Raw genomic sequence first — 17,184 nt, 5'->3', positions numbered from 1 at the left:
TTTTAAAATCAAAAGTACACACAAGGGCCCACTTTGGGCCCTTGGTCAATGGTGTCAGTCTACACCCCATTTTTCACTATTGGAGAATGGAGTGTGTAATATGGTGTGGGCCCCACCAAACGGAGAAGCCCACACCAAGGCATATCATTCTCCATAGTGCATGATAATATCTACTTTGGTTTGCACTCTGGATGCTCTAAGGTTGGAAGATCCACTGTTTATATAACTGATATTTAATGTTACAAGTAACATCTTCCAACATTCATGTGCGGCAGTGCACTAAACATTAATTTTCTTTTTCAGCGATGTATTTTTTTTAGAATATTATTCCTTTTATAGTCAATAATTACTCTGCTTTTCTGCTTAAGAGTTGATGCATTGTCTTTTAATGGTTAATCCTCAGTAGCAGCCATTTTGCTTTAAACTTAAGTTTATGGGATTTGATAAACCATTATAATTCCACAGCTCAAATGGGTGAACCGACTTGCTACTGTTCAAGATGACGGAACTGTACAATTTGAAGTTCCAGGAGATATTAAACCTCAAAATCTTGATTTTGGAACGGGAGTCATTTATAATGGAGCTACTGATGCAGCTGTTGATGTTGAACGCATGCAAGATCTACCTCCACTGCAAATTGTTATGCTTATTGTTGGAACACGAGGAGATGTACAACCATTTGTTGCAATTGGAAAACTTTTACAGGTTAAACAATTTTTTTTTCCCCAACAAGTGTAGCAATGTTCTTATTTTATCTGTTAGATTTCTTGGAATTTCCTTTTAGAATGCTGCACTTATTTATTCATTTATTTGGGGTGGGGTATAAGAATGCTGCACTTTACTCTTAACTGTAGCTTGCAGCTCATGTCCTAGCTGGTTGCATGTCTCCACATTTTAAGGCAGCATCTTTGGTGGAGGAGTCCATATATATATATATATATATATTGAACATTTACCACTGGTTTTAAAAGGACTATCTGTTTGTTCCTTCTTTGTTTTTGTTTTTTGATAGTTTTCTTTGAAATTTGAACATTGTACTACTGGTTTTCATATATGAAGTTAGAGCAGAGATTTTTTTGAATCATATCCTGGGGTAGACCTGTCAACGGGTTGAATTCGGACCGGATCAAGGTTGATCCAATCCGAATCCGATAAGCATAATACATGATCCGATCTGATCCGATAATCCGACGGATTTTTAGTTAATGAATCCATATCCGATACAAACTCTATCGGATGTCCGATCCGATAAAATATACACAAGATCTCAAATTCCAGATCTCAGCATTGTATGTAGGGTTTACTGCAAATAGGCTCACCATAAGAGTTTATGATCAAAGAAAGAGGATTGTGAGCTAAATTCTGGATTCTGTAATCTTTTTCAAAAAACTAAAATCATAAAGAGAGAAGAGAGAGTGGGGGAGGCAAAGAAAGAGGGGAAAATCTAAAATTACATTGTTGTGGAAGAAGAAAAGTTAGGGCTCCTAACGGAGAAGAAGAAAAGAAGGGAAAAGAGAGAATAAGTAACCAAAATATTCACCTGCACAATGGTTCCGGCTATTGACTGACGACTCGACGAGCTCCCTCACCATCGTTTCTGACAGTACTCCCATAGTATTCTCGATTTAGCTGGAACTTCAATCTGGTGTTTAGGTTATTATATATTAAGAGGTTTATTATTATGTAGGTGAGAGCACCATAGTTTTGTATATCTACCCTGTGATTAGTTTTAAAAAAAAATTAAAGCTAAACAATCTGATGGTTGATATTTAATAGAATATATAAAATATAAATATAATAATATATTATTTTAATCGGATTGGATCATTAACGGATCGGATCGACCATAATCCAAATCTGATCTGTTAAGTTGTCGGGTAATTGGGTTCTGATCATTATCGGGTTATCGGATTTATTACTCAATCCATATCCAACTAATTGGATCGGATTTGGATCAAAATCCGATCCATTGACATGTCTATCCCGGTGACTTCCAAATTTTTGATACATTGTTGGAAATGGGTGATGATACATCATTGAAAAATTATACTTTTAAGAAACTGTTCCCTCATCTTTTAGACCTTTCTATGCTTGTGGGGTTCCTATTTCAGAATCACAGTTTATTCTAACTTATTGTTTGAGATGAATCTCCCTTTTTTTTTAAAAAAAAACAAATAGGATCCAAATGAGCATGAAACTGAAGAGCTCCTCCTCCTCTTCCACTCCTTAATCATGTATGTCCGCAACGACACTATCGAAATGTTGAAAGTTGTTTCATTTATAAGCCAAAATCATCTTGTGCTCCCCTCCCCTCCTAAAATTAGTGACTGTGTTCCCCTTTGCCTATTTTGATTAAGAATGTAGAGTCCCCTTAAAATTTTACTCTGGATTTGTTTGTTTCATCTCAGAGTTGCAATGTGACATTGACCCATCCGTTTATTCTTTGTGCCTTCTCCTATGCATAATGATAAATGCTATTTGTTCTCATGGCCCTTTCTTGTTGCTTCTTAGGTCATTATTTCTATACTTTATATTATTCTTTGTGCCTTCTCCTATGCATAATGATAAATGCTATTTGTTCTCATGGCCCTTTCTTGTTGCTTCTTAGGTCATTATTTCTATACTTTATATGTCCCATTTTTTTCTCTCCTTTGAGATGTAGCTAAAAGTTCTCCATGAATGGTTGTTTCCTGGTTAGGTCTTGAGGTTAGAGTGCTGTTTTGGTCTCTCCTTAAACTCTTTCCTCAATTTGGGTTATCTTCTAGATTAAAGGGCAATAATTGTTACTTATGAAAAAAAAAAAAAAAAAAAAGAGGGCAAGAATTGTTGGGCTTCCTTGGATGGTGAATTCAAATATAATTTTGATTGTTGTGCGGCTGGAAACTCAGGCCTGCTAGGAACTGAAGGCATATTTAGTGATTACCTTTGGTAAATTTACCTGTCATTTCTTAAAGCTGTTGGAAGAGAATCTCACAGTCACAGACGAGACGAAAGGACTTCTGTTAGATACATTATTAAAATAGATATTCTTGCTCTCCTTGTTGGCCTTTGGGAAGACTCTTTATGAAAATCCATGTTAATGTAATTGAGGGCTTATTCATTGGTATTGGTAGGCTGGCTGCAACCCAGGCTGTTTTAGATTTCTTTTGAGTGAATAAGTAGTTTTTAATTTTCTAGTTGTCTAGATTTCTCCCCTTTTTTCAAATAAACTCATTTTTCATGTTAACAAAAAGTTCCTATTTTTCTTTTTGTGTTATTCTTTTTTTTCTTTTCTTGTTTAGTATATTTCCTATAATCTTTTAGCGTACCAATATTGACACTCCACATTTAGTCTCATATATTTTGTTGCAAACCTGTGGAAATCTCGAAAAGAATCAGAAATGAATTGCAAAAAACTTAAAGTTAAGGATGTCACTAACCTACACTGGTGTTAGATTGGCAATCTGGTAATCGGTACATTTGCCAGTAGTTATAGATGGGTTGTAGGGTGAATATGTGTGTCAAATACACAGTTAACAACTGTCTATTTCATTGTGCATAGAGCTGTTTTATTTTTTTGGTTTCTTTTGTAACATTATTGCTTTAAAACGAGTGAAATGGCATGTTGAACATTCTATGTTAAATAAAACAAGATTTTACTTCAGAAAAAATAAATAAAACATTTAAAAAATGTGTATTTTGCAATATCCATGTGTCCTTGGTTTTAAGTATATGATAAATGCAAACACTTAGATACATTTCCGCACCCCATACATGTATATGAGTCCATACAACATAGGTTGAAGTTTAAAAAGTTTAGAATAATTACAATTAGAGAAATTTAATTTTTATTAATTAAATTTAGTAATAACTCTAGTGGTTTCTATGATTATTTAACTTGAAGTTTCTGGTGGCAGAAAAAAAGAAAGAATATATATATATATATAAATGGAAACAAGATTGCCATACTTTGGTTTGAACTATGAAACTTTAAGCATGATAGTGCTAAGTTGCACCGTACCATATTTGAGTTCATTATTATTATTTGAATAAGTCACCATATTTGATTTCATAAATGGGACAACTTTCTTTGTTTTTATAGACAGAAAGAGAAACATGACTTGTAGTCTATTTTTTAGTTACCAGGATGGATTACCAGTTTGAGTCAGATATAGGAGTTGGCTGATATTTAGTTTGTATCATAACTATGAAGATATATCAGACACACTTGAGTGTTATCTCAAATTATAATTCCCTGGATCAGACCTTCTTTTTGTTTTCACTTCTATGATTTCTTGTTGGAGCTGACACTTGCTGCACGGGATTAAAAATAAGCTAATTCTTGAAGTTTATGCTTTACTGACTGGCAGTCACAAACTCCCATTCCCCTGTTCAGTTTTGCTTATTGTGGGAGCTGCTGTTATTTTATATCCTACTGGTCTTGTGTCTTTTGTGAAGCAAATTCAAAACTCATCCGAATTTTAATGTATATTTACCACTGATTTATAAAATTTTAAGTGGCATAATCAGTGTTGGATGCTTTGTAATGGCACTCCACTTTCAAGTTTGAGTTGGAAATATAGTGCATCTGTAAATTGTCAGTGATCCTGGCTTTTTGAAATTGTTGCGTGCATCCATTGAATCTTCAAGGAGGAGATATATTGAGTTATAATATGGAGATTAACTATATGATTGTCACTGTTGTGTAATTTAATTCTATACAGCGTATGCAATATGAATTGATACCAATTCAATACTTTTGCAGGAACAAGGTCATAGGGTGAGACTAGCAACTCACTCAAATTTTAAAGAGTTTGTCTTGGCTGCTGGGTTGGAGTTTTTCCCCCTTGGTGGAGATCCAAAAGTTCTTGCTGGCTGTAAGTGGCCCTTGGAAGTCTAATTTTCATCCCTTTTCATGTTATCCTTTCTGTCTTCACATTGAGGACTTTTCTTCTGGCTATTCTAAAATTTATTATTTAGGAACAGTTGAACCTCTCTTTTTCGTTTACTCCTAAAAGGGACGAGACCTCTTTATCTTGTTAATTAGTGATGTCAAACTTTTATTCGTTTTAGCCATTAGAAAGGTATAGCTTTTAGATTTTAAGGCTCCATTAATGATGCTTTATGAAAGCTCTTTGAATTCATAATCTCTAGCCTCTCAAGTCTCAAGGGTTTAAGCTTTGAACATAAAATTCATGATTTAATAGGAATGCTACAACATTCAGTTTGAACTTGCTGCATTTTCTTACCTATGCACGAGAAGTTAGACCTATGTGTATTTCCTTGTGTGGGTCCCACAGTATAACTACACCACAGGTGGGTCCCACTAACTTGTCTGTTGTAACAGTTAATGCATATTTTTGTTTAATGTGTAAAAGGTATAGTGAAGCATGAAGGTAGAAGGTTTCACCATAGTTCTATTATTTTTCTCCAGTGAGTGCTTTGATAATAGCTATCCACTTATATATTTTCTTATGTATTTGCTTTAATCTTGTCATTTAAAGTTGTACACTTCTTTGTTTGATGTTATACAAAAAGTAACAAAGTATATTTTGACATTAGAGGCTTTGCTACATTGAGACATTTCATGTTGTGACATCATGTATTGACATGTGCATTCGAATTTTCTTGATTCCCATCCAGATAAGAAATCTCAGAAATTGGGCTATATGTTCACCACAAACATCAGGTTCTCTATAGTATGTTTTTTCAATGTAAGAACACAAATAACATAATTACACTTTGAATTGCTGAGAATTTCTATTGGATTGTGATGGGATATTCAGTATCGTAGTATTATAGAAGCCAAACTATAATAAATCATTGTTAATCTCATAAGTATTTACAGGAGGTTAAAGTTTTCAATGTTTCTGCCATAGTGCTATTCTATTGCTGTCTCTCTCTCAAAAAATATATAATATATATGTATGTAAATTGGCAACTGCGTTATATATAACCAACAGGCTTGTGGCCTAGCGGTACCAGGCCCCTATTTCCCAAAGGGAGGTCAGGGGTTCAAGCCTCAGTGGAGGCGCATGTGTGTGTGAGTACCAACTAGGAAAAAAAAAAACTGCGTTATATAAAGTGAAGAACACACTAATGAGTTAGTAAGCAGTGTGTATTGCAGCTTTTGGTTTTAAAGACTTGCTTGATACTCTGTTGAGTGCTTGGGGGAGTTGTGTCAGATAATAGCATGGCAAACAAAATTGGGTTGAGAGAGAGACAGAGAGGGAGGACAACTGAGGGATTGGTATTGGGAGGTTCATTGATGTCAGTTCGAGTCCAGAGGCTCTGAAACTTAAAAGATCAGTCCATTAAAATGGCTGCTTGATTTTAAATAGAGCTGCAAAAAATGTGGAAACCAATTAGGTTTCAGGAACTTATAAATTCAGTCCATTAAAATGGGCTGCTTGATTTTAAATAGAGCTGCAAAAAATGTGGAAACCAGTTAGGTTTCAGGCCCAGAACCAATCGCAAGGCAGTTTGGCCTGCCAACCTGCAGGCTTGGGTAAGTAGTTCATTGAGGCAATTCATTGTTTCGTCATGAAAATAATGCTGCAATTGGCCACGTGTTATAATGATAATTCAGCTCTCTACAAAAGGCAAAAGTTATATGGCATATCTGAGGGGTTGGTACTTGGTACCACCTTGACTAGCTCCCTGCTCTGCTCATTGAGTGAACATCTCCGAGCATCCTGTATCAGGCAATGTGGTTTAGAGTAAGCAACTGATGAGCACGAGCCCACGGGTGTATTTGGATAGAGTTCCAGCCGAGCATGCTTAAAGTATCGTGGTGTAGGAGCTCCCTTTTACCTCTCGGAGGAATTCTTCTGGAGCACATACCATTATTATTATTATTATTTGATGGGGGTGTGTTCTTTATACTTACTTGATAGTCTTCTTAAATGAAAATGCGTGCTCTTCCTATTGCATCCATTTAGAGATTATAGTTTTGGTATTTCTTGTCTTTGGAGCAAATGAGCAATTTCAAAGTTGATTCTGTTAGATACAAATGTAAGTTTTGTTAGGTCAAGAGGACTTTGGTTGGCAAGTTTTATACAAAATGGAATTTGTAATATTGAATTTTAGTTTTGTATATGATTTTAGAAGTTATTTAAGTTAGGTAGTTGAGTTACCTATTTCAAAGGGTAAATCGGAGAATTCAAAACTTCAATATTATAAGGGCTAGAAGATAATTCAACTAAAATCGTGCACTTACCAAAATAGGATTTAATCGTATTTATTAACGTGATATGTTAGGGTATATAAATTACATATTTTGTTCTTCAAAGTTGTGTTTTGAATTGCATAAACCTGTTTCGGAAACTCAAATCCTAATTGAACTTGGATAGGGGAGTTCAATCAATCGAAACCAACTCACTGGACTATTTTCATATATTCTTGTGAAGCAATTTTAGAGTGCATGCTATCATCTTTGTTTTGTTTATCATTTACATAGATGGTGAAAGTTCATGAGTATTCTAGGCTCTAGCATATCAATCTTAGAATTAAAAGGATTTCTGCACCACAACCAATCCCACACAACAAACAAACAGTAGGTGTGACTAATTATTGAAAATCAAATAAAGAGCGGATTGCACGAGGAGCGAATTCGTTGGCTGGCAACAGTAGAGATTGGAGTAGATCATTTGGCACGAGTATAGGTCAGAGGTAACTAAGCGGATTTTGAGCTAGAGTCTGGTTAACCTTGTGCTGTATTACCTTTCTTCTGATAGTGAATTCGATCTGCCTGAATGGAACTACATCCTGTGGTTTTTATCAGATGGAATTTCCCACACAAAGATCGTGTGTTTATATGTGGATGTTTTTCTTTTATGTTTCTGTGCTTTATATCTGTATCATGTTACTTTTTACAGGCTTTGTTTAATATATAGTTTGAAATTTCAAATCTAATAAAGGGTGGTTTAAATTTTGAATTGAATTTCTGTTAAAGTTTGTTCACCCCTCCCTTTATGTCTAGTTCGGACCTTGTGCAACATAGCTTGGGTTACTATCCTCATTCTTCAAGAGCATATCGATTGTAAATTCTTTAGTTTCCAATTGCACTTCTCTATGGATTCTAGTTTTTCATAATAGCTAAAGCTTTATGATACCTGATATTTTTTTAATAATTATATTAATTAGTAGTATGCTTTGTGCAGACATGGTGAAGAATAAAGGCTTCTTGCCATCAGGACCTTCGGAGATATCAATTCAACGAAATCAAATGAGGGATATTATATTCTCTTTACTTCCTGCATGCACGGATCCTGATCCAGACACTAAAATTCCATTTAAAGTAGAAGCAATAATTGCCAATCCCCCGGCATATGGTAAGAATTATTTACTTGTTTCGAATCCTCTTGGGTGCAAACAATTCCTTGAGAAAAGAAGAAGAGGGGGGGGGGGGGGGGGGGTGTTGTTTTCCAACTAGGTAAAAAAAAATTTATTTACTTTTTATTTGTCATTTTATATGGATCGTTTTACTTGATTTGCAGGCTGCAATGCTCACTTAGTATTTGACCATTAACCTTTCTAACATAACATGATTTTTGCTTGTTTTCTTAGCTAACTTTAAATAATAAAAACAAGTTGGAAACAATGCAGGATAAACTTGTTGAGTGTTCAAGATAAACATGGGAGTGTGGGATCTTAAGAATTTTAGTTGGAATGATTATGGAAATAGCACTGGACATATTACTAAATGAACAGGACTTATGATATATTTATTACTTTATAACTTTTCATTAGAGTTGAGAATCATATTGATTTTCTTGTATTCTGGTTATCTGGTTTATTTTAAATTTCCGCGATTATGCTGCAGAATAATTGGATACTAATAGTTGAACATTTTAATTAAGTGCTCGAATGTCATGTCTAAATATGAAATCTATGATCAAACTGGGTGTTATTAAGCTTATTGAAAGATTAGAAAATTGTGTTACTCACCTATCATAATTTATACTACTTGCAGTTGGAAATTATTTAATAAATTATCGATCTAGAGTTTGAACTTAATATTTTTAATCTCAAACAAGGAACTCTTGCATTGAATGGTTTCAAAAATGTCACTGATTAGTCAATGAAATCTCTTATCACCCAGTCTTTTGAAATTGATGCTTCTCACCATGATGTTTTAGTAGAAGGGATTCTTCTGCTAAATTGTAGCTCTTAAAACTCATAAAGGAGCTTTGCAAGTCTTTGTAACAGCAAAAGAAGGGTCCACACACCTTTAACAGCAACAAAGAAACCTTAAAAACCTCCATAGAAGAAGACTCCATGTGCACTGACAACTAAAAGAATGCCACGCTGGTTGCAAAACTGCCTCTTTGGTTGATAAGAAGTAATATCATTTTATTAATCACACACACACACACACACATAGACAAAGAAAAATGATTGTCTCATCCAATTAATTGAAGATGATATAGATATAATTTTGGAAGTTCTCATAGAAATAGTAGCTATGTGATTGCATCATTAATTCTCTATGTTGATTATTAGATGGTTGACTGTCAGCTGAACTTTATCTTGAGGTCATGTTTATGTTTACTTGTTAAATTAAAAAAAAAAAATGCCCAAGCCCTTAATTTAACTCAGCATTTGATTAAATGTACAGTTTCCAATTTCCTTGGGACATTTTGATTTATCCTCAAGGTTTCTAGGCATGATATACTGATGTTTTCTTGTTACCAATTCTCCTTTTTTTACCTTTCTTTTACTTGCACTCCAAAAGATTATCTTTATAAATGCATAGTTGGAAGTTGTTTACCACCATTTACTCTAAAAGCTTAATCTTTTAGAGAGGGCGTTACTTTAATACTTAAATCCTTCAACACGCCCCCTCACGTGTGACCTTCTTTTGGTCCAACACGTGTTTTTCAATTTTATTTTTCAGGGTGATGGTGAGGTTTGAACTCGAGACCTTTGGCTCTGATACCATGTTAACAACCATTTATTCTAAAATCTTAAGCTTTTAAAAAAGGATATAACTTACCAACGGGCCAGTGGCCTAGCGGTATCAGCCTCTTACTTTCCAAAGAGAGGTCAGGGGTTCAAGTCTCAGAAGAGACAAGTGTGTGTGAGTACCAACTAGGAAAAAAAAAAAAAAGAAGGTATAACTTTAATACTCAAATCCTTCAACATAAGTCATTTGATTTGAACATGGAAAAACATTTCTTCAGGAAATACCGTGTCCGCATTAGAACTTGCATATTTTATATTGGGACGTCAAAGTAATTTGCTTTGCCCTCAAGTTTTATCCTCAATATGCAAATGTGTTCTTGACACACTATTTGATGCATTAAGGATTTTTGTGCTAATTCTATAAGCTCACAATTTTTTTTTTTCAAAGATAGAGTACAAGGATAAGCTGTTATTTCTGTATATTTTTTCATTTTTCCTAAAATATATGGTTTCTTGGATTATTTCTCTTTTTAAGCAATGGTTAAGGTCATTCAACTGACTACTCACATGGAAATATAATTGTTCAGGGCATACTCATGTTGCAGAGGCACTCAAAGTGCCACTCCATATATTTTTTACAATGCCATGGACGTAAGTCTTTTTCTTTTGGCAGGATAATCATAGTTTTACAAATGTTAATTTTATAGTCCGTGTACTTTCCAATTGAAATTTCCAACATGCCATGCAATCTAACATTTGGTTTTTTTTCCTCTCTCTCCTCAGGCCTACTAGTGAATTCCCACATCCTCTTTCTCGTGTTAAACAGCAAGTTGCATATAGGGTGGGCCTATTTTAATACCATTTTCCGTAATCTTTTCTTTTTCCAGTTTGTATGGAATCAATGTTTCTATTAGCATATCGATTTCTAAGATTAAGTTGAATGTTTTTTTGCAGCTATCATATCAAATTGTTGACACATTAATCTGGCTTGGAATACGAGACATGATAAATGAATTTAGGAAGAAAAAACTAAGGTTGAGGCCTGTGACATATTTAAGTGGTCATTATAGTTCTCCTCCAGATGTGCCGTATGGATATATTTGGAGTCCTCATCTTGTTCCTAAGCCAAAAGGTTATTTCTCTATGTACATTATATAGCTAAATGTTAACTTACTGTCATAGTAAGCTTAAACTATGAATTTGTTTGTTTTCCTCTCTATAGACATTATTGTGCTATTTGTTTACATTGTTTGGTATGCCTTTAGTATTTCCTACCTTGCACCCTGCATAGGCAGGGAGTAGTAATTGATAATGGCCTTTTTATACTTTTGTGACCTTAACATACGTTGTTAGACTCTCTCTCTCTCTCTCTCTCTCTCTCTCTCTCTCTTGTATTAGTCTTTTTAACAAAATAAGATTTTAGAGCAGTTAGTTGTTAACATAGAGCTTTGCCTTCATCTGCATTTATTCTCTGATTTTGTTTGTGAAGGTTGCATGCTACTTTTCTGTCTTTCTATATGCTGTGAGCAATTTACCTTCTGTGTGTGAGCATCGTCACACATGAGGGAGTGTGTGAGAGCTTGGTATTAATTGTTGGGTCCATTCCCTAGTAGTTTAAGCTTTAAGAACAGTTGGTTGTTAGCAATGCTTTTCTTCTGTTAGTTTTCAAAATAGTTGGTTAGTTTGAAAAGATGTGGCTGGAGGATGCAGGTTTTCTAGAAAAAGTAGCTTCTTGGCGGTTCTCCCTTATTTTGTTAACTATATCAGTCTCATACCTTTCACCATCTTCTTTATTCTTATTCTTTTTCTTTCTATTTAAATTTAGTTTGAGATTATTATCTAAGCTCTAACAAACAGAGAAAATAAACAACTAAATTGATGTAACTAGTGCTATGGAGGGAAAAGTGACATATTACAGAACAAGTAGAGAACCCAAATGCTAGAACCAGACATTATGAATTTTAGTTTTTTTATTTTTATTTTTTTTATCATTATTTGGTTAGAAAAAGGGAAGAGGAGAAGAAAGAAAAGGGAGAGGGTGGGGTAGAAGAGAAAAGGGGGTATGGCCAGATCCCATCAATTATAAAGTAGAAAAATGGATATGATGAAAGAGAAGAGAAGAGAGCCGTTGCCGGGTTCAGTGGTTTAGCACTTGAGCATCATTGCTGTTGCTGCAAGTTCGAGCTTCGGAGTACCACTTTGTTAATTACCATATGTTTGGCCTGTCGAGTCGTCCCTCCTTAGGACAAGATATACAAGGGTGGATATAGGAAAATCCAAATGTTTATTGTCATTGTCTAAGGATAGTGGCTTATGCTTTGGTTATTGGGCCACATGTCACCTGTCAATCCTTTAGATGTCTACGTGGAATATTGTGAGGTGGATATAAGTTTTATGTTCTTTTGTATAGTGGATGTTGACTGCCCTATTGGGATTATAGCATAACCAGAACTGGGTAATATCTTGTTATGACAAACGCAGCGAACCAAACAACAATTACGAAACACGACAGGAAAATAAACACACCACAGAAAGAACACAAATATTTATATGTGGTTCGGCAAAACCTACGTCTACAGTAGAGATCCGGCGGAAGTCTTCACTATGTGTAAAATCAGAGATTACAAGTTTCGGCCCCACTCTCAATTCTGTACAAATTTCAATTCAATTGGTAGATAGCATACTAATTTTTGTTCTTAGGATTCTGGGTTCCTGTCTAAGAAGTATGGACATGAACACGGACATAATATGACACTTATACGCCAACATGTCAAATTCTAATATCTAAAAAAGTAGGACATGGACATGACGTGACACGGATAATATAAATATAAATTTTATTTATATGTAGAACTTTAATTAATTTATAATTTTTGTACTAAAGTTACATAAGTTAGAAGAGGAAGCCATTTGAATATATAAAAATATGTATTATATTATATATGACATTATTCTCCAATCTTGTCATTATAGTTATGTTTTTCTTCATTACACATTAACATGTGCTTAAGAAAAACAGGTTGGACAGTTAGATGTATGTTGATAATGTTGTTTATAGGATTGTCGTGTGTTTGAGAGTGTGGGATGTTTGAGTGTCTGACATTTAAGATGTGTCGGTCAATTGCCTGAAATAATTAAATTTATTTTTTAATTACGGACATGGCCATGAAGTGTCAGCCACGTGTTCAAGATTGTCCATGACGTGTCGAAGCCCAACACGTAATTCCACACAGACACGACACCTTCGTAGAAGTGTCTGTGCTTCTTAGGTTATGGTGTTGTCACCCTGAATATATAAATATAACCATTATGTTTACATAATGTTTTACCGAATTAATATTAAGAAATGAACATTTGGTGGACAAACAACTTGAAGTGGTTCAGTGGTCTTCATCTTGCCACTGTGTCAGTAGGTATGCAGCTTGATTCACACGTCATGATTGTTATGTTAACATATGGTTTTATTGAATTAATTTTAAGAAACAAACATTTGGAGGACAAACAGTTGGAAGTGGCTCAGCGGTCTTCGTCTTGCCGCTGTGTTCAGTAGGCATCCAGCTTGATTCACATACCACTCAGAGGATGTATTTTTAAAATTTTAATGTTGTCTCCAGCTTGACCCACTGACTCTCTTGGAAGGTAAAATTGGTTGAGGTTAGACCACCGTGTCCTGCAACAAACTAGAAGCAATGAGGAAACATGAATCTTTCCTGCAATCAGCACTTTTGCCACCAAGGATCCTAAGAACTGATGGCAGATCCACCCTTGTTATGTCAATCTATGTATTCAGAACATGTTTGAAACTGTGAATTTAGGTGGTGGATTGGGGCAGTTAAAAGAAAAGGTTAAGAGAGTAAATTAAATGTGAAATGGATCCATGCTTTAAAAACCTTTTGCAAGTTAGAAGAAATCATGTTAATAGAGGAATCTTCCAACATGTTAACCCTCCTAGTTTCCCATTATGGTAATCTGAACCATCATTAACATCTTTAGTCAGTTCCTTTATGATTTAAACTCTTTTCTCATTTAATTCATTTAGTTCCTAGGTGTAGTAAAGGTACTTCGTTCATGTCTTAGTTGGCAAAGCAAACAACCAGATATGTTTGTTATGGCCAGCGCTTCATTTTGGATGTTGAAAAACACATCGTGACTCGTAACAATTGTGTGATATTCTGTGACATTCATTTTGGCGGATTACGTAGTTTTTAGTTAAATCTTTTCTTGCTTGGAAAGAGATTTTCCATCATAACTTTATTATTTATTTATTTATTTTTGGTATTTTCAGTGTTGTTGCTATTTTTGATCCACAAATTGGATAGACTTTTGACTTTATTTTAACTTAATTATTTATTTATTTGTATTCTGCTTGAAACACTCTGACCCATGCATTAATTCTTTCTGGCTCTGTTTTAAAATCTCGTAAACCAGCAGGAGCAGCTGCAGCAAAAGCTCCTCCTTATGTAATGGCACCATTTTAACATGTGCAGCCTTTTCAATATCTGCAGATTGGGGACCTAAAATTGATGTAGTTGGGTTTTGCTTCCTAGACCTTGCCTCAAATTATAAGCCTCCTGATTCACTTGTGAAATGGCTCGAAGTTGGTGAAAAGCCTATCTATATTGGATTTGGTAGCCTTGTGAGTTCCTTCTCTTAGCTCTTGCTTTCAAGATTCTGTCTCTAACTTCTGCTTGAAATTACATTTTCATAAATTAGGCTATTAAGGATTGTCAGATGTTCTGCTAAGATCTATTGGCATTGTACTATTGATTTGTAAGTTAAGGTATTTTAACCATCATCTACTCTAAAAGAGTAAGCTGTTAGCGAGGCTGTAACTTAATATTTAATTCCTCAACACGCTCCTTCTCGTGCGGCCTTCTTGTGTTTCAATTTTTAAATATCAAGGTGACAGTGAGGCTTGAAATTGGGACTTTGCTTGCTTTGATACCATATTAATAACAGGTTCATAAAGGTGGGCTTAGTCTAGGGTTGTAGTTTTAGAATTCATAGCGTATTGGGATAAAAGTAAACTGATTGAAGGGCTGGTTATGGGTTACTTACGCACAACAGCGATTTGAAAATAAATAAGAAAAAAGAGAGAAGAACCAGAGAAAGAAGTGAAACCTTAAAATCTTTAGAGGCCACCTAACCATCTTTTTTTTTTGACAAGTAAAGGCCACCTAGGCATCTCACCTACAAGAAATCATTATTCAAGAATTCTTTTTTATTTATTTATTTATATTTTTTTATGATACTTTTGTTTTAGTTGTATTTAGCAGAGCCAGTCACCCATATAGAACCATAGCTAACAGGAAACATAAACTCCAACGTGAAAACTCCTAGTAGACAAATGATATTCACAATATAAAAAAATGCAAAGATATGCATAGAATTTTTTTTTGATGAAACCTTTATTTTAGTTTATTTTCTAGTTCTTGGAAGATGTTATGTTGGAGAATATCATTATAGGAGTGATTAAAGCCCTTAAATCACTCCTTGATAGAATATTGATATGGGTGAATCACAGGATTGATTTTAGAAATCTTTCTTATATCATATTTATCACATGTTGTATTCTTTCACCTTTAAATAGAGGCGATCATTGTATGCAAAAACTAAGAGATAATATTATAAAAGTGATGTAGCCCTTTGAGCTCTGTGTGCCGTGGATGTAGGCCCTAGTGGCTGAACCGCGTAATATATTTGTTTTCTTCTTGTTTCATTTATCTCTTCACTTGTATTTTATTATTTATAACATGATATTAGAGCCTAATTTCTCTCCTCTCTATTGATGTGATTGCCTAGGTACAGAAAAATCCTAGGGCAGTCGCCTGGTGTGTGCGATATGTAGGGAGGATCTCTTCCTAGGTTTGGACCCCTATTTTGGGACATTCCATTAGCGTCTAGAATGTGTTAAGGGTCTCTCGGTGCTATTTGTGACTTGTTTGGGCTGCTGGTGTGTTTGGTATTTGTTCAGATTCACGAGAGAGAGAAAGAGAGAGAGAGAGAGAGAATATATGTATTCTGTATATTTCCTTTAGCCCAAAATGAGGCTTATATAAAGAACAAGGGTTATACCCTAATTACACAATATTGCTTAATTACACAATAATCCTAACTATTATGGGTAATTACATAATGACCCAACATTATGGAGGATATAAACATTCTAACATTCCCCCTCAAGCTGGAGAATATATATCAAATAATCCCAGTTTGGAATAGATAGTCCTTAACCGATTATGACCTAGTGCTTTGGTAAACATATCAGCTAGTTGATCTTCAGACTTCACAAATGGAGTAGAGATGTTCCTACTTAATATTTTTTCCCAAATAAAGTGACAATCAATTTCAATATGTTTGGTCCTCTCATGAAACACAGGATTCGATATAATGTGAACAGCTGCTTGGTTATCACAGAATAATGGAGTAGGAGTTTCAACTGTCAACCAAATTCTTTTAGAAAATGTTGTATCCATGTCAACTCACTAGTGGTATGGGCCATTGCCCTATACTCAGCTTCAGCACTAGATTGAGCTACCACCGTTTGCTTTTTACTTTTCTATGTAACAAGATTTCCTCCTACAAATGTACAGTAGCCTGTAGTAGATCTCCTATCTGAAGGAGAACTAGCTCAGTTAGCATCTGTAAAACCTTCCACCCTGAGATGACCATTTGATTTGTATAGTAACCCAAAACTTGGAGCTTGCTTGAGATATCGGATAATCCGAAGAACAACAATCCAATGTGGCATTCTAGGAGCTCCCATGAACTGACTTACAACACTAATTGCATATGAAATATCAGGTTGAGTGATAGTGAGATAAATTAATTTCCCAACAAGGCGACGAAATCTACCCGGGTCATTAAATAGATCACCCTCATCAGACACAAGTTTTGTATTTGAATTCATAGGAGCATCAACCGGACGACCACCTAACATACCCATTTCTTCTAGCAAGTCCAACACATATTTTTGTTGAGATAAACTTATACCTTCCTTAGATCTAGCAACTTCAATACCCAAGAAGTACCTAAGTTTACCCAAGTCTTTAGTGTGGAATCGATTTTGCAGAAACAACTTCAACTTAGCAATGCCTGCAGAATTATCACCTGTGATCACAATATCATCTACATACACCACAAGAAAAATGAAGCCAGCTTTAGTGCGCAGGTGAAATACCGAATGATCTGTCTGGCATCTGTTAAGACCAAATTCTAATGTCGCCTCAGAGAATTTTCTGAACCAAGCCCGTGGAGATTGTTTCAATCCATACAGGGCCTTTTTAAGGCGACAAACAG

The 17,184-nt window shown here is 34.9% G+C and overlaps 1 protein-coding gene across 1 annotated transcript in view; it reads left to right on the top strand.

Annotated features, from left to right (window-relative positions):
- The window catches only part of LOC132271352 (sterol 3-beta-glucosyltransferase UGT80A2-like), a 51,680-nt gene that overhangs the window by 8,481 nt on the left and 26,015 nt on the right, over positions 1-17,184 (top strand). The window contains exons 3-9 of the mRNA XM_059772702.1: positions 466-705; positions 4,745-4,856; positions 8,142-8,312; positions 10,473-10,536; positions 10,669-10,726; positions 10,840-11,017; positions 14,391-14,521. Of these exons, the coding sequence (XP_059628685.1) occupies positions 466-705; positions 4,745-4,856; positions 8,142-8,312; positions 10,473-10,536; positions 10,669-10,726; positions 10,840-11,017; positions 14,391-14,521 (954 nt within the window). The remainder of the gene's footprint in view (positions 1-465; positions 706-4,744; positions 4,857-8,141; positions 8,313-10,472; positions 10,537-10,668; positions 10,727-10,839; positions 11,018-14,390; positions 14,522-17,184) is intronic.

Source organism: Cornus florida, unplaced genomic scaffold, assembly GCF_030987335.1.
Source record: "Cornus florida cultivar Cherokee Brave unplaced genomic scaffold, ASM3098733v1 CherokeeBrave_3.0.0_Hap2_Chr08, whole genome shotgun sequence".
Taxonomy (NCBI): domain Eukaryota; kingdom Viridiplantae; phylum Streptophyta; class Magnoliopsida; order Cornales; family Cornaceae; genus Cornus; species Cornus florida.
Note: the sequence above shows the minus strand (reverse complement) of the source record. Positions and strands in the feature narration are given on the sequence as shown.